This window comes from Lissotriton helveticus, chromosome 5_1 (assembly GCF_964261635.1).
Source record: "Lissotriton helveticus chromosome 5_1, aLisHel1.1, whole genome shotgun sequence".
Classification (NCBI taxonomy): domain Eukaryota; kingdom Metazoa; phylum Chordata; class Amphibia; order Caudata; family Salamandridae; genus Lissotriton; species Lissotriton helveticus.
In genome coordinates this window covers 715,701,769-715,723,443 of record NC_136065.1, presented here as the reverse complement: position 1 = coordinate 715,723,443, position 21,675 = coordinate 715,701,769, and the positions used below count along the sequence as shown (strand labels likewise).

The 21,675-nt window shown below is 39.3% G+C and overlaps 1 protein-coding gene across 3 annotated transcripts in view; it reads left to right on the top strand.

Annotated features, from left to right (window-relative positions):
• Window positions 1–21,675, top strand: part of PIK3AP1 (phosphoinositide-3-kinase adaptor protein 1) — a 1,822,514-nt gene that overhangs the window by 1,536,624 nt on the left and 264,215 nt on the right. For 2 of the 3 annotated variants that reach the window (XM_078643124.1, XM_078643123.1), the window contains exons 14-15: window positions 7,123–7,195; window positions 20,640–20,795. In XM_078643124.1, coding sequence (XP_078499250.1) covers window positions 7,123–7,195; window positions 20,640–20,795 — 229 coding nt within the window. The remainder of the gene's footprint in view (window positions 1–7,122; window positions 7,196–20,639; window positions 20,796–21,675) is intronic. The other variant, XM_078643125.1, reaches the window with a different exon arrangement.

The window sequence follows — 21,675 nt, the reverse complement described above, 5'->3', positions numbered from 1 at the left end:
CACCTCATGGAGTTCAAAACAGACAACCACCTCCCCAAACCGTTAATCAATATCTTCCAGCCCAACCAATGGAGCAAAACTATTGGTCAGGTGGTTTGATACTGAAGGTGGGGGTCTAGGCAGCACAGACTCACAGGGAACAAAACTACCAGGAGTACAGGATTGATTCGTAAAGTGCAGATAAAAAAAGCCCAGTGGGACTGTCTTGATTGAACTAGCCTTGACCATTCCCATACTTGCTTTATGCAGTATTTCCTAAACTACCGTCAGGGTACAAAAATTGACCATGATAACATCTCCATTGTTTCCATGACCCCTGCCCCCAATGCCTCCAGCCCGACTACCCATCAAAATGTCTTTGGATATGTCCCCGTTACCAGTGACGTTGTTATTCAGACAATGGATGGATTTGTTCATTAGGCCTCTGTGGTTTCCACATTGATTTCTGTAAGCCTGGGCACATTTGTCAATGCAACGACATACGGGGCAGATGCTGGGGGAAGGTCTATCATGGGATAAATGGCCTGGTCTGGGGCACGTGCTGCCTGTTGTGTGACAGGGTGGGTTATTGGTAAGTTGTCATGTGGATGCTCTGAGCAGGGATAGTAGAGGTAAAATCAGAGACCAATTACTGGGTACAAGTGGATGTCCTGGGATCCAACGGCTTTGCCAGGTTAGATTCAATTTTTGCTAAACGTTCAAAAATGGGGCGTAACTTGGAATCCAAAAGATCACCAAGGCATTTGCTCAAACCACACCAGGTTTTCTCGTTAACCTCAACTGGTCCCCCAGAGAGGACTCCATCTGTAGCCTAGTTATACAAGGGAATTTGGTTGATTCTACAAGAATTTCATGGCTTAGTGGATTTAGCAATTTTCCTCCTCCTCTTAGCTCTTAAGACGCTCTCCCCTTCAGAATCACAAAACTGATTGCCACCGTCTATGCTGGCTGAACCAGAGACAGGCCCCCCTCCGGGTCCAACCACCAAGCAGTCTTGACCATCACCCACATTGTGGACCAGCAACACTGAGCAAGCCTGGCTTCCTGGTGCCACAGGTAGGCTTGCTGCCACTGATACACTCTGTGTTGATAGCAGATCACAACAGCTTTGATCAATAAGTGGATGAGTGATCTCTTCAGTTGTAAGGGAAAGCGACGCACTACCAGCCGGATCTCATTTGAAACCATGTCCACGGCTCGGGTTAGGTAGTTGTCAATTGTCAAGCAGGTGCTGGGGGAGGTATCATACTGGAGACACTTAAAGCACCCTTTCTCTTACCCATTGTGAGGACATAACTAGAAGGAGGGCGTATATCAAACACAGAAATAAGGTAAGCAGAATAGGTGGGTGTACTTTAGACCAGGCAAACACGACCAGGTGCCACTCTCATGACATCAATGAGAAGGGAAAACACTGTACAGTGGGTCGCGGTCTGTCATAGATGCCAAAGAATCCCGCTGCAGGCCGGTGGCCCAGGCCTGCCATATCCAGGTTCAGACGGGGCAACCCTTGGTCCGGGCACGCCAGCGCGTGTCCCGCAATGCTGGAGCCGTGAAGTGCCCTTAAACACCTCTGGGCACGGGAAGTGCATTGTTGGCGCCTCCTTGCTCTTAGAATTGTGGGGCTTGCAGCCCCCCTCTGGCAAGAGTGGAGTCTGTGCTGATGGCGGCTCTCCAGAAATTCACTTCATTAAGCCTTGATGCAACGGCCTGAGACCTGAGACCTTTCTGGTGAATTGTTGCGCTATACAAAAGCTTTTGACATTGACATTTGACAACGGAACAGTCAGTCAAGTAGTTTCTTTCATCAGCTGAAGCCTAGCTTTCCACAGCTGCGTGGTGTGGTTAAGCCTTGTGTAATCATAATCAGCTGTGTCCTGAGCATGCTCTTTCGAAGGTTGCTGTATGGGGCACTGCATCTGCCATCAGAGTGGTGTTTTGTGCCTGGAAATCCTCCTGTCACCGTGTGCAGTGATTTTCAGAGTCGATCGCTGTGTGGGTACTGACACTGTGCGTATGCTGTTGGTTCGTATTTCTGCACAATTGGGTCATAGTAATCCATGCAGGTCTTCGGGGACTACAGTTTCTTCTTTGCCATTCTGACGGGGAGTTTTTTTGGAGCTGTTTGCCCGTTACACTCACCTGTCCTTTGATCCGCTAACAGGCACAGCGTCCTACAGTCCATGCCTTTTGCGGCTGTCACCATGTCGCTACCGGATTTGGCATGTCCCTGACAAGCACCGCTAGAATTTTGGGGAGCTTTTGCTGTTGTTTTCTCCACTGACAGGCACAGCATTCTTGAAATGGTCCCTTTATTTACTTTCGCACTGCGCCAGTCGCATCCATTCCACTTCATATGTCACAAATTGTTGTGGGAATTGCCTTCTCTTTCTACATAATGGGCCCCTGGTAGGTGTATGTATTGGCTCCAGTAATATATATATTTCCAAGGAATTTCTGCTGCTGGATCGAGTGTGGAGGCAAGCCCTGTTTTAAGCTGCCGAAGTAGTTCCTGGTTCTTAAAGGCAAATTTGCTTTGATCTTAAAGGGATACCCTACTTTCTGTGAAGAGAGTTATAGGAGCGAAAAAATAATAAAAGAAAATACATATATTGAGCATGCCTAATAGGATGTAAGTTTAAGTCATAAAGCCATATGCAGCACAACAAGTATTAGAGTAACAGACTTACAGTAGCGGTATTACATCTTTAACCTGACATCTCTTTTTACTATTCCTTCCTATTCACATGTAGTGTTGACATTTTTCTAGATATTTTATACATATTTTCATATATTCTTTCTCGACATGGCTGTAGCAAATATGAGCCAACCCCCATCGTTTTTGAATGAAGAAGGAGAACCAGATATTCCTTGGGATAGACGTATCAAAATATTACATTCTTATTTAATTGCTATTGGGGGAGGAACATTTCTTCAATAAGGAAATAAGACTCGTGATTTACCCAAATGGGGGACAGACTACCAAGGAAAATATGGGAGAAGGCAAGAGGGAAAGTAGTATGAAAAATGGAGTTTATTTCAGTCCACACTTTATTCCAAAAATTATGAACAGAAGTACATGTGAAAAGCATATGCAAAAGGCCTGCCTGGGGTGTTGAACAGGACCAGCATGAGTCTGGGATATGGTCATGTCTAGCATGGAGTGTGAGTGGGACTAGTAAAAGTCTGTTATAAATAAAAAAAGAGTGTTTGTGTTTAAACTTATGGTCCCCTGTCACGCATTTTATTGATATGAGCGCACGGCACACTCTTTGTTTGCCTCCCTCACAACAAGAAGTTGCTAAACCTCCAAGACGTTATTCCAGGTTATTATTCCATAATTAATTTTCCTTTTTTCTTATATTCTTTTTATTGTATTTATATATCTCCACATAATGCAGTTTTCCTTTTTCTGCAACTGTTATTCTATTTACGTATGATACTTTGTAATGTTTTGCCCTTTTGAACCATATTTGTTTCATTGATCACACAAACTGGTATTTTGTATATCGCGCATTTCATACATGTTATCTTTATTTTATTGGTTTGTTGACATATTAACTTTAATAAACTTTCTTTTGAACTATAATAAGGAAATAAGACATTTGTGGTTGCATAACTTAAGGGTCCAAGGAAGAAAGGTTTATGAGGATTTATCTGATAGCTGTGAAGGGGAGGAAGATGGGGAAGAAGATGTGTTTACTACAACATTAAGGAAACTAGGAACCCATTTTAAGGAAAGATTAACAGGCACATGCATCAAAGCCTTTTGCGATCTCAAACGGTGCGAATCGCAAAAATCGTCCGTTTGCGATTGCAAAATTAGCTTTTGCGATGCATCAAGGGTCAAGGCCCTCGCAATTTGAGAATTCACAATTAATTGCAAGTTCTCAAATTGCGATTGCATTTAAGGAATCGCATTTTGCGATTCCTTAAATGCAATGCATTAAAGTTAAAAAATCTGCGATTTCGCAAATAGGGGGAGCAAATTACCATGAAGTTGAACTTCATGGTAATTTGCAAAATGTTTGAAAAATGCACTTTTGTGCATTTTTCAAAGTTTCATGTTGCACACACACATGCCCTTAGGGCATGTGTATACGCAACATGTGCACAGATCAATTTCAGGGGTGCAACAGGGTGTCCTTTTGACACCGAGGCACCCTTGAAATTGCATTCTCAATTTGTGATTCTCTAATTGAGAATCGCAAATTGAGAATGTCTTCCCATTCATTCCTATGGGCCTCTAGGCCCATAGGAATGAATGGGGAGGTATTCCTTAATTGTGATTCGCAATTTGCGAGTCGCAATTAAGGAATGTTTAGAAATCGCTATTTTTTAAGCGATTTCTACATGCATAGGCTTTTACGATTCCTTATTTGCAATTCCTTAAAAATCGCAATTAAGGAATTGCAAAAGCCAACATTCATGCATGTGCCTGTAAATGTGGTGCTTGAGAGGCATACATTTCGTAACAGACTGCAGTGAAAAAATTAAAAAGTTACTTAATTTATAGCAACTTTAAGAGGGTTGTCTGCAACTTGTGAGTTTAGACATTTAACAGATTCCCTAATTAGAGACCAATTGGTCTGATTTACTAATAGGTCCAAAAGAGACTTTTAACTAAAAATCCAGCCCTTGATAAAGCAGTTAATATAGCCAAGAGTATTGAACACATGGCTATTTGTGTAAAAGAAATTACACTTAATAAGGATAACAGTAAATATGAAAGGGTAATAATTATTATAAAAGACACGGACCAGGTTCTCAGAGTTTAAGATGGTAAACAAGGAGTCATAACAAAGTTGAAAAATGAAAAGTTGAAATGCTATAGATGTGGACATTTTAATAATCTTGCCAATTACCATAAATGTACAGCCAGAGGTGTTAATTGCAGAAAATGTTACAGGACAGGGCATTTTGAGAAAATGTGTAAAGTAAGGGACACTGGAAAAGTGGTACATGTTGTTCATACAGAGGTTGACTTTGAACCCAGGGAAGATACCAAATTCATTTTTCAGGTGTATAACCAAGAGGATGATGACAACATTAGATATCCATCATGTGAAATTCCGCCAGATGGTAAGACAATCAGTACTTATGCAGACTCCTCTTCACCATATACTTTAATTGATAGTGAAACCTTTCATGACAATTTAAAAGAAACATAATATATTTTAGAGAATACAGACATGCATCCAGGTGGTTATAACAAGGATCTTATTCCCTTAAAAGACATGGTGAAAACGCAAATTTCATTTAAAGACAGACCCATTAGCGGTAAAGTCTATATCACTGAGAAGGGGTGTAATTAATTATGCTGGAAACACCAAAGAGATTTGGTAATAACATTAGATCCCAACAATTAGGAGCAAGTTCTACTCATAGACAGGACCTTAGTGGCTAGGGATATATTCCTAGAAGTGTTCACAGACAAGGGGACTAAAGAATTATCTACACAAGATCAAACTTAAATCAGACGCCATTCCTATTGTACAGAAAAGGCATTCCATACCTCTACTCATGAGAGGACCAAAAAAAAGAAGAGCTAAAGAAGTTAGAGGAGCAAGAGGTAATAGAAGCTGTGGAAAGATCAGAATGGTTGGCCCCGATTGTTAAAACGTTCGAAAAAAAGGAAAATACATTTGGATGTTTGTTGATTTGAGGAGTTTAAGTGCCAATATATGGATTGACAGACATCCCTTTCCAAAAATAAATTAAATATTAAGCATTATACATAATGCCAATTATTTTTTTGTATTAGGTCTTTCGTCTGCATATCACCAGGTTGCTCTCCACCCAGATTCACAAATACTTACAGCTTTTACAACGCCTTTTGGGACCTATAAATTCTTGAGGATGCCAGTCAATCTCGCATCAGCAGCAGCCGGATTCCATAGAATAATGAAACATGTCCTTGATGGAGTGGATAAAACAATATGTTTCCAGGACGATATCCTGATTTGTGGCTCCAATAAAGTAGAACACAACTGTAATTTGAGAAGACTTTTTGAAAAACCCAGGAAGGCTAATCTTACTCTCAAGAAGAACAAATGTAAAATAGGGGTAGCATCAGTAGGTTTTTGGGTCACACTCTTTCTAGCGAAGGAATAAAACCAAACAAGGATTTGATTGTGTAGGTTACCAAAGCTCCTATTTCGACAAATAAAGATGAAATCAAATCATTTCTGGGCTTAGCTGAATACATGTCAAAATTCATTAAAGTAAAAACTGATTTTTTCAACCAATCAGAAATCTATTAAAGAAAGGCACTCCTTTTGAATGATGACCTGACAATACCCTTAAATTTAACGAGATCAAGAAAGCCATTCCCTTGAAAGTTTTGACAGTAAAAGAGATAATATATTAACTAATGATGCTAGTAATAAAGTTCTTGGTGCCACTCTTTCCCAAATAGTGGAAGGCAAAAAAGAATTATAGCATTTGCATACAGGACCCTAAAAGAGGCGGAAATTAATTATTCCACAATTTAGAAGAAAGCGCTTTCTTGTTTCTGGGCCACCAATCAATCTAAATATTATCTGTGGGGACTACCATTTTTGTTTGTTATTTAGAGTTTTATATATTGCAAACTATACCCAAGACATCGGGTATCAATTTGCTTTACATGAGCACCAGTTTTGTTACAGATGTACCCAATTTACCATTTGTGTTAAGAACTGACCGCAAACCCCTTATCCATGTTCTTGTAAAGAAAGATATTGAGAAAACTACTCCCAGGATTAGCAAGTGGTTAATCAATTTACAAAGTTTTAATTTCAGAACTGAGTATGTGACAGGAAAAAGAATCACCATTGCTTATTTCCTGGAAGGAAATAATCTCTGCCACTACCGATCGCTTGAACAAGCACAATGTATGTAGCTATCTGATCCTTGGAGTCAGAAGGACACCTACACAAACTTATTGTAAACTTTAGTGGTGATGGTACATTGAATTTCCTTTACAAATCATTTATAAAGTGCAATTGTTTGATGTTAAGAATAACGTCTTGGTGATGTTGATATTTCTGCTGTTTCATAGGCCAACTAGAAACTTTCAAAACAAAGTTCATAGATGCGGAGCTATGTAGAGTTTTAAATCTGTTTTCTAATTGTCTCTAGGAAAACCTGCAAAGATTACGAGAGAGCATAACCCGACGGAAAGTTGAGGGACAAAAAAAAGGTAAAAGCACAGGTAAGTGTAAGTATTATCAGTTCATAAATTGTATATATCTCAGTAAATTTGGAGATGGGTAGTTTGAATGATACATATACTGTAGTTGTCAAGTGAGTTTGATCAAACTTCAGTTCCTGGATGTAAGTGACTCTTCTAAAATACTATTTATTGCTGTACTCTGTAAACTCTAAGGCCTCAAAGTTCTTGGTCAGAGGTTTACTGCCACATACTACTATGGAGAAGGGAACGGCACATTATAAAGAAATGCTTTCAGTTGGCAATGAACATTCCGTGCATACTCTCTGAGACATTTACAGTGTTAGAATTAGGTAGGTTTGGTGAGTTGGTTCTGTATTACATTATTAGAACATAATGTCTTGGTCTGCTACAGGCGCACTCACATTTAATGCGCCAGTCGCAAACCTGAAACTTTTGGATGGGTGAGATTTGAGCATACCCACATGACAAGATGGCGGGTTGCACATGACGATTTTTTGCGACTCACAATCTTCGACTTGCAAAGCAAAATGTACTAATGTGTCTTAGACACATTAGTACATTGCAATTCCCAATGGCGGAGATTTTTTTTGAAAGTAGGTCACAATTCAAGGGCAGGCAGGTCGACTATTTTAAATGTCTGATTTGCCTGACATCATGTGACCAGTGATTAATTACTGCAGCCATTTTGTTTGCCTGAACTTGGGAGATTTCATAGTCAGGAATACATAAAAAGGACTAGATTACAATGAAGTATTAAAACTAGTATTAAAAAAATGTTTTATTTAAAGCTAAATATAACTATGAATAATAAAAAACAATATATATATATATATATTTTTTGATCGATTTTTTGGGGGTAAAGTGTGGAGGTGGATTTGTACAACAAAGTCTCAAATATGCAAGGCATCAGTCCCCGCTTCACCGTTTTTGCAATATCAAGGTGAACCGCACATAACATCAAAAGAATGGTTTGGAGCATTTAATACATTTTGGGTGAAACTGATGGCTTTAAATTTAAACCAGAGAAGGAGAGATGGCTATTGGAACATTCACTGGGCATGGAAGGCCAAGAAATACCTGTCCATCTTACCGATCTATTAACAGATGATATGGATAAATATGAATTGGCTGTAACAAAACTCAAGAAACACTTCTGCAAACCACCAAACTTAAGTTCTCTAGAGAACAGTGAGCTGCAGAATCAGTTGACATTTATGTGACTTCTTTCCAGGATTTGGCGGCTAAGTGTGAATTTAGAACATTTACTGACCAGCTCACCAGAGACCAACGGGTATCTAAGTGTTATAACAAAAAAATACAGGACCGACTATTTATCTGCAAGAATTCTTCTCTAGATGAAGTGGTCGACATCGCCAATAGTATGAAGGATTAAAAAAAATCAGTTTAAAAATTGAATGAAGACACTGAAAAAGCTGTACTTCTAGTAAAGCCTAAAAAATCTGGTTCTAAAAAAGTGGTTGACAACAAAAAAAAGAAATCTGAGGTGGTGTATGTTTTAGCTGTGGTCCTAAATGTCATGTGGCTTCATTTAAACATTGTCCTGCTTTGGGTATAAAGAGTATCTCAAATGTGGCACATCTGGTCATTTGTCAGAGGTTGTCATTCTCAACCAAGCAAAAACAATGTGAAAATATCAGAGGAAGAACAAGATTTAGCTCATTGCATGGATAATATGCTTTTCTGTGTGAGACTGCATGAGAATGATTTCACTAAGTCAATGGGTCCATAGATGTTTATATCAATAATGATAAAAATATACTATTATTAAGAGATTCTGGATCGAAAATAAAAATTATCTCTAAAAATACTTATTCAAGTAACATTTTTTAGAGCAAATTAGATTACCAGATATTGAGCCATTTGGGTATAATGGCAAAAGTACTGATCTAGAAGGTTTTTGAAATGGAGTGATACAATTCAGAGGCTGAGAGGTTGAAGGCAAAGTCTGTGTTTCTCAACATAGTCATGACCTCCTAGGTTGGCATCACCAAGAATGTTTAGAGATTATTTTAAAACCTGGTCAAATCAATCAGCGTCTAGTGGTGGACGAGTGTAAAACACCCATTATCAGTAATGAATTAGATTCAGTACTTGTAGAGAATGGGGAGATTTTTGAGGAAAAACTGAGCAAATTAAGTGGATTCTAACACGTTATTAATCTAAAAGAAGAGAGCATTCTGGATAAACGTAAACTTAGATGTCCTCTGAGTATTAGATGCAAATTGGATAATCTTATCTCACAATTTTGTCATGATGGTGTCATAGAATCAGTGGAATCATCCTTATGGTTATCCCCAATTGTAGTGGCAGCAAAAAAAATGATGAGCTGAGAATGTGCATTATTTTATTTTATTTATAAAGTTTTATATAGCGCGAACATGACCCTAGAGGGTATCAGAGCGCTTTATATTACACCGTTTCCGTTTGGAAACATTAGATGATTGGGATAATATATATACATTCAATATTCGACAGTCAATACAAAAGAGGTAGATAGGATAACATATGTGGCTAACAGTCACGTATGACTTAAAGTCTTAGGGTGTGAATTGGTTCATTAGAAGAATGTTTACTTCTTTTTTAAAGGAGGAGGAGATTCTGCGAACATCTGGAGGTAAGGAATTCCAAATCTTCTGCGCGATTCCTAAGAATACTTTGCAACCCGTTATATTTTTGTGGAAGGATTGGGGTTTCAGTAGTAGTGAACTTGCACTTTGCGAATGTCTGCAACCTCCCAACCTCTCTAGCTCTTGTGCTAAGTAACTGGGGGTATTGCTATGCAGGGCTTTATGGGTCATGCAGGCGTCCTTTAGTTGTATTCTTGCCTCGTAGGGTAGCCAGTTCAGATCATTCAAAGTCGAAGAAATGTGGTTATTTTTTTGTTTTGTTCCAGAGACCAGCCTGGCCGCAGCGTTAAGAGATGCCCTCAGTGGGCCAGTTTGTATGTGGGAAGTCCGCATAGAGTGGTGCTTCTGCAGTTCAATCATGGTAACACTAGGGCTTGTACCGCCATTTTTAAGTCGGTCTGTGGGAGGAAGGCTTTAAGTTTCCCTACGATAATCATCTGATGATGAGCTCCCTTGGTGGCATTACTGATATGCACCTGCATATTTAAGTGTTTGTCTAAGGTGATACCCAAGGAGTCAATGATGTGGGGAGCACAGTCAAAGCATGTTAGATGCTTCAGCCACTGGTCTAACTTGGGTGTGTGACTGCGGAGGGGAGATGATGAGGAGGAATTCAGCTTTTTTGGTGTTAAACGTGAGGTGGTTGCCAGTGAGCCAGCTTTGAGTATTATGTCGAATAGTGTTGAGGGAGATTAAGTCTTCTGGGGAGGAGATTTTCATACACAGTTGTGTGTCATCTGCATACAGGTGATATAGAATGTTTGCTGAGTTCAGCACATTTGCCAGGGGTTCCATGAGTAGAATAAAAAGAATGGGTGATAGTGCTGAGCCCTGTGGAACCCCTAAGGTGACCATGGAGGATTGAGAAAGTGACTGATTCATCTTGATTCTTTGGGTTCTGTTGTTTAGGAAGGAGGTAAACCATTGTAGCATGGGGCCAGATAGGCCCATCCTTCGTTAGAGGAGGGACACTGTGGTCATGCTTAACCGTGTCGAAAGCGGAGGATAAATCAAGAAGTATCAAAAGACATGATTCGTTATGGTCTAATATTTTTAATATGCCGTCCATTTTGTGTGTGAGTGCTGATTCAATGCTGTGACCTTGACGGAAGCCGATTGGTGTATGTCTAGGAGGTTGAAGTTCTTGATGTGGTTGCATAATTGCATTTGTACACATTTTTCCAGCAGTTTCACCTGAGTGGGGATGTTGGATATAGGGCGGTAGTTGTTGAGATCTGAGGAGTGAGAGTTGACTTTCTTTAGTATGGGTGTTACCTGCCCTACTTTAAGACAGTCAAGTATGGTGCCTTGCCTAAGAAATGCATTTACAATCTTTGACCATAAGGGTAGTATAGAAGTTTTTATCATTTTGACTATTGAAGGAGGTAAGGGATCAGAGGAGTGATTGGAGGAGTTAATCGCTAGAAGAGTGTTATAGATTTCGTATTCAGGGATGGGCGTGAAGGTGTGCCAAGAGGCATTGTTTATTGTAATTTCAATCGGTATACTAAATTGGTCCTTGATCTGTGAGTAAAATGTAGGCTCATGAGCAGTAGCTTGTGGAAGGGCATTCTTAGATTGAATGTCGTATCAATAGTTTTTGTATTTTCTACGAAGAAATTGGCACACTCATCGCAATTAGGGGTAGCCGATTCGCTTAGTTCCGTAGTGTTAGGAGTGTTGCGCGATTGTTGTTTGACTATTTCAAATAATTATTGGGGACGATTAATGGCTTAGTTCAGCTGGGTTCTATAGAAGAACGCCTTAGCCTTTAAGGTTTTCCTGTTGTATGTATTCCTCAGCGCTCTAAGGTGATTTAGGTGTTCAATGGAGGGTACCGATTTCCATATACGTTCAGCTGGTCTTAGCCTGCGCCAATCAGAGTTCAGGTTCTCATTGAACCATGGTTTGGAGATTTTGGTGGAAATGTTTTTTTTTGTAGGAGAGCTGTAGAGTCAAGTATTTCAAGCATAGTGGAATTGTAAAAGTCTGTGAGGTCAGAGTTGCATCGGTTTACCAGGGCAATAGGGTTGATATTTTGGATATTCCTTTTCCATTGGTTTGTTTTTGTAGGTTGGCATCTTTTTGGAGTTACCTCAATATTGATGGAGAAGAAGATGCTGTAATGGGCAATTCAATCCCATGACATAATGGAGACTAATAAGACATTGTTTGTTTTTACTATGATGAGGTCTAATGTCTCTCCCTTGTTGTGGGTTGGACTGTCACAGAATTGGGACAGATCCTGATCTGATAGAAAGGATTTAAGACAACTAACATCCTGATTGTTGGTGTTGTTCCAGTGGAGATTGAAGTCTCCTAGAAAAATCTGCGGCACTTGTGAGTTGTCGTTGGATGTAATGACTTACATTAACTCTTCAATGAACGGCAGATTATCACCAGGGGGGTGGTATATTATGTGAAGTTTGCTAGTGAGGCACTAGCCATTTGAGATGTTGATGCAGAGATATTCACAGGAGCATTAACCAGAGGAGTCCTAATAAGGCCTTATAGGTGGATGAACATTATTAAGGAAATGATTACCACCTTGGCTGGATCTAAATATAAAATCAGCATATCATCAGGTAGTACTAGCAAAGGAATGTAGGCACCTTACTGTGTTTGTGACACCATCAGGAGTATTTCCGTTTTGCAGGATGTCGTTTGGCCTTGTGTCAGTGGCGGCCTATATTAGCGAATATTTGGGGAAGTCCTGAAAGATTTGAAGTTTATGACATCCTAGTTTATGGCGGAAATTATATTAAACATATGTCAACACTAAATGCTTTCTGATCTGCACTCAGAGCCAGGGGGTTGAAATTAAGACGAGATAAATGTGAATTTGGAGTAAGCAGAGTTGAATATCTGGGTATGTGGTATACGAACATGGTATTGCACCACGTCCTGGGTTGCTCAAGGCTATTGAGGAAGTTCTGACTATGGCTGATCAATAGCAGCTTCAAGCCTTTCTTGGCATGCATGACTTTTATGCTAAATGTATTCGAAATTTTGCTACTAAAACGGAACCACTAATTGAGTTATTGGAAAAGATCTCAAAATGTGTTTAAGAAGATTCTCAAGAAAAATCTTTTCTCATGATGAAGAAAGAATTAACTAATGCTTCTTTGTTGTCACCTTACATACCAGAGAAGTATTTGTGCATCACTGTTGATGCCAGTAGGGTAGGTCTTGGAGTGGTATTATCACAAGGAAAAGACACTGCTGAATGTATTCTTGCTTTTGCTTAACGCACTCTCAAACCACAGGAGCATCTCCATTCAGTAGTAGAGAAGGGAATGCTGGCTTGTGTGTGGGCATAGGAAAAATTCTAATCTGATGTGTGGGGAACAGAATTTCTGTTACAAACTAATCACATACCTTTGGTTTCATTCATCAGTGGCTCTAATGTTCTTTCTACAAGAGGCACAGCCAGATTAGTCAGACTGAGTGTGAATCTTTTAGAATATTATTTTTAAGTACTATATATCTCTGGTGGCAGGAATACAAAAGCTGATTGCCTGTCATGTCTACTGTGTTCAATTAATGATCTAGAAAACTCAATATACAGAATAAAGTGTGTTTGGTAGCAATCATTGATTGGGATGATACCAAATGTATAAGTGTAGAAGTTTGACAGAAGGAATTGGATAAGGACAGTATTTTAACAAAACTTGTGGAATACATGATTAAAGAGCGGCACATAGAAGGAACTTACTTGTTCCTGTGCAAGCTTACAGTAAGTTACAGTCATTGTTATCACTTGGAGTGGACAAATTGAGTTCATCATGCAATGTTAGAAGTAAATTGGTACAACTTAATAATGAAAGCAATTTAGTAATTACTCTAAATGAGAAAAGATTGAGAGAAGCCTATTGGTGCCCGAGTATAGGCAGTGATATTGAAAATGTTGTTAAGAAATGTTTGGTATGTTTGCAAAATGACAAAGGTCTTAAGAGTGTAATGCCTCTTATGGTGGAGGTTGGCAACCCACAGAATATTTGGAGCAGAGTAATTCTGGATGTTCTGGGTCCTTTTGGAATATTTTCTAGCAGCCAATGTTTCTTCATTGAAATGATTGACCATTTCTCCAAGTGGATTGAGGTCAAGTTTGTGAGTGATGCAATTGCAAAAATGGTAATCACCTTTTTGACGGATGTATTGTCACAAGAAGGTTTTCCATTTGAGATGATATCAGATACTGGGGTGCAATTTGTGTCGGATGACATGGAAAGATTTTTGAGAGATGCTGGCATCAAGCACAAAAGATGTTGTCTTTATCACCCCATAAGTAATGGCCAAGTACAGACAACCAATAGATTAGTGAATGAGTGTGTCATAGGTTCAATTACTGAGGAAGTGGATGTTGTTGATGCGGTACATGCCATGTTATGGTCTTATCGCAACACACCCCATTGTGGATGGGAATTTCACCCTTTCAAGCACTAAAGGACTGGTCTTCTCAGGATTATCTGAAACCTGCATGGTTAAGTGATTTATCTAAACGTGGATCGGATGCTGCTGTCAAGCAATATGTTGGTGACATGCATACAAATATTGAACAAAGCCCTTTCAGAAGTAAAATCAGATGTGATAGCAAAATAACAAAATTGATACATTTCAAGAGAGGAGATTAGGGGACAGATGCATCAAAGGGTTTTGCCCATTCTGTGTATATGGGAAATTTTGTTGATCCATATGGCCCTAGGTTCGGATTAGGTTACCAAGTGTCAAGGTAGTGAAGGGTAAAGTGAAGGAAGGTGAACCTGGTCAAGTGGATGAAGTGAATGTGAATGGAAGAGTGGTAAGGCTGGAGAATGGGCAATGGTGAAATGTTGATAGGGTGATGAAGGTTCCGCATCCGCACATTCCCAAGAGAGAAAATGCATCCTCTAAAACTGTGAGTGGGGAAATGGTAGTGTTCAAGAGAAGCATGCAACCAAGGTTTCTGGAAAATTTAAGGATTGTGTAATGATGTAATTGATTGTTATTTGCATAGCACCATGTTCATCATTGTTAGTATTGTTTGAGATATCTATAAATGAGTATAGCTTTATTGTTGGATATTGTAGTAGGTATTAAACCTTGCTTACATTTATTTATTCTTTGTTGTAATTGTTTATAATTTGTCATTGTTCCATATTTATGTTTTTATTTATCTAGATGTTTTACCATGTATGAGTATGGTTTTATTGTTGTGCTATTATAAATTGGGGAGATGTTTTATGTCCTTCTTTATTTCCACCTCACGCTCATCTGTCTGTGCATCTTGAGCCATGCTGGACTGTGGAACCTTGTTCCTCATTCTGGGATGGTTGGAGGTCAGGGACAGAGGATAGAGGAGTACGTTGATCAAGCTGGTGGTTGCCCCGTTGTTGTACACTTCAAATAAAGTACTTCATAAGCTTATCGGTGTGGACTTATGTCATAATAATTACCTATTTCACTACCTCCGTTTCTTCCATTTCTGGCAGGGTAAAAGGAGATATGATCATTTGGGTTGCCACCTCTTTGCCTTGTAAAGTTAGTCATTTGCATGTGGATTCTAATAGCTTACTGAAGATAAACTAAAAAGATGCCAATTTTTTAATATTACTGTTTTTAATTTAAAAAATAACAATTTTAACATGAATAATATGAACAACTTAGTCTTTCTGTTGAAACTGATAGATAACTACACCAACTATGAAGCAGATATCCATAGTTATAACAATTCCGGTATTATTGCCAGTAATTGTAATGCTAAGATTGGCAGAAAGTTGATGCTTGACGATCTAAACTTCTATCCTATGAAGGGTTTCCCAGTCTTAACAGTTAATTGTGACAAACGGAGACTTCTTTTTCAGAATTTAACTTAGAGGGTAACTTATGGGATGACTACTCATCCACTATCCATAATACAGGCTTTGTTGGTAAGGGTAGTTCAGCCATTATTGACTATATTTATTTCCACCTCACGCTCATCTGTCTGTGCTTCTTGAGCCACGCTGGACTGTGGAACCTTCTTCCTCATTCTGAGATGGTTGGAGATCAGGGACAGCGGAGAGAGGAGTACTTTGATCAAGCTGGTGGTTGCTCCGTTGTTGTACACTCCAAATAAAGTACTTCCCAAGCTTATCGGTGTGGACTTATGTCATAATAATTACCTATTTCACTACCTCAGTTTCTTCCATTTCTGGCAGGGTAAAAGGAGATATGGTCATTTGGGTTGCCACCTCACCGGATTGTAAAGTTAGTCATTTGCACGTGGATTCTAATAGCTTACTGAAGATAAACTAAAAAGATGCCAATTTTTTAATATTACTGTTTTTAATTTAAAAAATAACAATTTTAACATGAATAATATGAACAACTTAGTCTTTCTGTTGAAACTGATAGATACCTACACCAACTATGAAGCAGATATCCATAGTTAGAACAATTCCGGTATTATTGCCGGTAATTGTAATGCTAAGATTGGCAGAAAGTTGATGCTTGACGATCTAAACTTCTATCCTATGAAGGGTTTCCCAGTCTTAACAGTTAATTGTGACAAACGGGGACTTCTTTTTCTGAATTTATCTTAGACGGTAACTTATGGGATGACTACTCATCCACTATCCATAATACAGGCTTTGTTGGTAGGGGTAGTTCAGCCATTATTGACTATATTTTCAAGTCAGGTGACCTATCACACAATCTTCTTTTACGTCAATCTGATAAGTTGCTTAGGGAATTGGAAGCTGTAGAAGGGGGTCATGGGCGAAAATGGGACCAGGTTAGCCCAGCTTTTATTTTAACAAATTTATATCTAATAACCTTTATGATTTCTGTAATTTTCTGACTGTAACTAAGAATTCTGATGCCTTAGTCCTTGACTCTCTTAATCACATAAGTTACTCGATTAATTACTTGCAATGGTACAGGTCCACTCCAAAAACATTGGGGATAGATGGTTTAACTCTGCATGTGCATGTGCATGTGCTACGTCCAACAGATAACTGAGATAAGCTCTTACTAGTAAGAGATAAGGAAGAGGCGGAGGTATGCAGATATCAATGTAAAGAAGCTGTTAGAGTTAGAAAAATAAATTACAAGATAAGGCTGGGGATGAGTCCATTTCAATAAAAACCCTAGTTGTTTTTGGAAACGTATTATCTCAATGTCTTTTTTATTCCCAGTAAGGACTCTGCTTAAGATCTACCAATTGCTCCTGATGACTGAATTAAGCAGTTCTCTACCATATAAGAGAGGTTTGTTTGCCCACTCATGAACATTTAGGGTCTAAGAGACCATCTCAAACTAGCAAAAGTATGACAATCTGCTACCTTGAAGTCCAGCATGCAATCATTAGTAGCCCTGGTCAAAAGGGCCTGACCCAGATGGGGTTCCTGTGGACACCTTTGAAAGCAATGTCGGCTTCTGGGCCCTGATTGTCACCACAGTACTTAATGTCACTAGTGAATTAGGGATCCCAGACTCTTGGTCTCTCTCAATCAATAATATTCTCTATGTATGAAAAGGAAGAAGAGAGTATCCACGTATGTTCAATGCATTTGGCTTTTATGGACTTCAGTTCGGCCTTTAACCTTTTAACATCAAAACTATGGTCAATTTTCACATGCATGCATGTTAACTCAGATATTTTAACTTTCCTGCAACACCTGCAGAGTGACTCAAATGCCAAATCTACTATAACACCTAGGTTGATTGTACCAAGACTATTAAACTGGCCAGGAGCATTAGACAAGGATACTTGATGGCCCTGATTTTATTTAGTTTATATATTTATGACAGAAAACCTTTTTGACAAAAGGGTACAAGGGCATTCTGTGTATTGGTAATTGTTTAATACTGATTTTACTATATGCAGATGACGCAGTTGTAATGCCAAGGAGTGCCAATGCTTTATAAGAATTACTTATCACCTTGTAACGTTTATAGATGACAGGGACCTCAGTTACTACTTGAGTAAGATTTTCATTATGGTGATAGTTCAAAATCTGTCAAATCAAGAAATGTATCCAAAGAAGGTCATCAATTACAAAAGGTCAAGGCCTTCTCTAATTTAGGTGTGATTTTCAATACCACATCATGATGGAAGGAGATTATAGTATTAAAATGAACGTCCTTTGTATAATGAGTAAACAGCACATCCCTCATTTTTTGACCTTATATAAATTTTAATGTGTTTCTGTTGCGTGTGATGGTGCTGGAGTCTGCGGATATACTAACTCTGGATCCCAGCAGATTGAAGAAAATTCATTTTGCAGAAGACTTATGTCCGTCCCGCAAAGCTGTTCACACTTTACCTACCATGAAGACTTTTGAATTTCTCATCTTACAGATGAAATCCAACTCTCGCCTCTTCTACTGTGGATCTCTGTCTGGACAAACCTTGTAGCACCTTAAAAAGATTGATCATCAAATATGTGTTACATATCGAGGGCCATAGCTAGTTGAGATGGGTGTTTTCTTATATAAATCCCTTTTTTCCTACCTAGGCAGACCAGATATGTTTCACTTTCCAGAGAACATCATAAATAAGGATAAGTTGCGGACTAGGACTGTGTTTTAGCAACATAGAGCTCAGACCAGAGAATTCTCTGAGTTGTCTAAACTGGCTGGTAAATCATACATTATGATTAAGACTACTTTTATGATGGAACCTTATCTTTTGAATGTACACAAACTTGGCAACGTCATTTGGAAATTTGCATTAGGTTGGGACTTATTCAATATTTTGTATCATTCCCTGTGGGTAGAAGGATGAAACATAGCATTTGTCTCTGTCCTTGTGACAATGTGTTTTCGCAATGCATTCCTATGGAGTGGGAAAAAGCGCAAATAAGTATTAAAAAACTAAGGCTAGACAAAAATATGGGAGGATTAAACTTAGTAGACTATAGAACCTTCCAAACCGCCTACCTAGCCAAACAGGGAGCTTACTGGCTGACGCCCCCCAAAGGGTACACACATGTATGGCTAACAATTGAGCGAGCCATCATAAACAACCAAAACCCACTGACTCTGCTAACACCTAACAAACACACGCAAAAAAACACTAAAATTGCACTACTCAAAATAGACAAGAAAATGGAAGCCAGTGTAAAGAACTCGAAATGGGAATCCCTGTGGGCCAACAACAAGATTAGATACAGGGGGAAGTGCCTGTACATGGACGCATGGGAAAGAAAGGCAACTCCTATCCAGCTGATCTGGAGGAAGAGGGCAACTCTAAAAGACAGGCATGGGTTACCAGACATCAAGTTCTACAATTTTTTTAAAATAAGAAACAGTGCTCACAAAAGCCAAACTTGCACAGCATACGCCATCAATGTTCCAATATATGTCAAAACTGTCGAGAGGTGTGACACCAGGTGTCACACCTCTATAAACTTCTACGCCCAAGCACCACAAAAATTAATGATAAGGCATCGAACTACTGGGCGAATCAACTCAACACCCCACTAAGCGAACAGGACCTGGCCCAACTCTGGGCCTAGCCCTCACGTAACAAAATCTCCCCAATGCTATCTCAGACAAAATTTTGGCTGCTTCACAAGATTTACTGGACCCCGGCACAGCTAGCCGCGATAGGCCTCAGGGAAAATGACACATGCTGGATATGCAACAGGGAAAAGGAGGACCTAGCCAACCTCATCTTCTACTGCCCCAAAATTAAAACCTTCTGGGAAAAAATATTCGTTTTTATAAAAAGAGCGATGGGGTGCACACTGAAGCCAGGGGTTTCTACCCTCACCCCCGCATTCATTACCACGGCACTTGACACACAACACGACAGGGATCTGCTAGACCTGCTACTGACCTCGGCAGTGAAACTGGTCCTATCCAACTGGAAGGACACAGCAAAGGGCTGGCTCAATTGGGTGACATACCTCAGGGGCTCTGATAGCATCGCACTACAAAACTCACCCTGGAGACCAACTACTAGGGGGATGTGGAAACTGCTGGACAAGTATCTGGACCCCTATGATCCCACTTGAGACCGCCCGCAAAACAAAGCAACACAAGCTCAGAAGAGGCTGAGACCGCTGAGAAAGTAGTTTTCTTGTAGGCATCTTCTCCCTCTCTTCTCTTTCATTTCCTTCTCTTTCAACTGCCCTTAATCTCTTAGCAAGACATCAGAATGGCATACAGGGTAACCTGTATATCACCTAAATGAAAACAAAACAACTTTAACCAAGAATGACTTGTACCCTGTAGCAGAAATGCGAATGTACCAGTATGAAAACTCAATAAAATACTTTGAAATAAAAAAGAAATGCTAATTTTGCACAATGTAGGGCAGGACTTCTTTATTTACAGATGCTTACATCACCCTTATCATGTTTTCCTGTTAGTCCTTATTTGTCTGCTGCTATCTAGATTCGGAAAAGTTTGGACATTTGTGATGATATGAACATTGTATCTGTTTTTATTGCTGTTTGGGTCTTTTTAACGATATAAGATGAAATTGGTTGAAAGACTGAGTTAGGACCCCAATATTTACTGAGGATCATGGTCTCAGCTGCATGTTTTGTACTTGGTCTACGCAAACCTAGACAGCAAATACACCACATTACTGTTTATGAATGATTGGCTAGAAAACAGACTTTCCAGAGATTTCCTGGTAGTTAACTGTGTAACTTCATTGCTGTGCCTGACAACAATTAGAATTTAGGAGTATGCAATGAAACGTATCCTCCTGCAAGAGATCCATGGTGGCGCTCCAGACTTTCGCAAAATATGGAGCTGTCACCAAAAACATTATTGTGGTATTCTTATAGTTTTATTAATGAAATCAACTTGAGTGCCCAATGTGCTTTTTATGCTAGATTTGCAAATAACAAAGCCCATAAAGCATGGCGAAGAGCTGCCATCCAGAGTGGAATATGATGTTTATGAATATTATCCCAAGAGAAGCATCGAACCTCCAAAGAAGGGCTTTCAACGTAGGACATGGAACACGGAAAGCAGTTCCAGCACAGGAAGTAAGTAGTGACGGTTACACACTGCCGAGAAAAACAGCCTCAGTGTCTGTCTGCGCCCTTACTGTGCCTCATTTTGTAGAGTAAATCGGGCACAAAAAATACAGCAGGTGCGTGGTGCAAATGTTAAGTGCTGCGGGTAGTTTTTGCACCCATTCTAATCGTACTTCTGTAGATCGTTAAAGCTCTGCACGTGATTTTCATTCCTCATTTTCGGCTAACTTATTTTCTTTTATTTCATGCTTCGAATTCATGTTCATTCATGATCTTCATAGATGTTTTTTACGTTTGTGTCGTGATGCACCGTGCACGTGTCTCAATTAAAAATAAATGAATATATATATATATATATATATATATATATATATATATATATATATATATATAGTGCAAATATAAGAAATTGGTATGTTTTGACTACATATTTGTCACACTTGGGTGTAAATCTGTAAGGCACACGATTGAGGCAATGTAGCATGTGTAAAACATCAAAACATTTCAATGCGTTCTTTTTATGGGCATTTACACGCACTGGTAAACGATGACATGAGTGAAAATTGCATCAGTCCTCGGTATAGTAAATAGAATTCTGCTCTACTTCTGTACTCAGGCACACATATCCAGGAGCAAGACTATAGTAACAGGCGAAGAAGGGCCAGCAATCCAATCACGTAGTGCACTTTTCAGAACAAGTAGGAATTGACAATCGAGTACCCTGTCCAAAAAATAACAAGTCATGGCCTGGAGAAAGCCGTGGCTCCGATTATAGACAATGCCAAAATGATGTACAGCGTTATACCATGTGTGTGTACAGTGATGTCGATCACATGCTGTGCACTCTTCTGCCATACGTGTATATGCACGTGGAGGCATTACACAATCT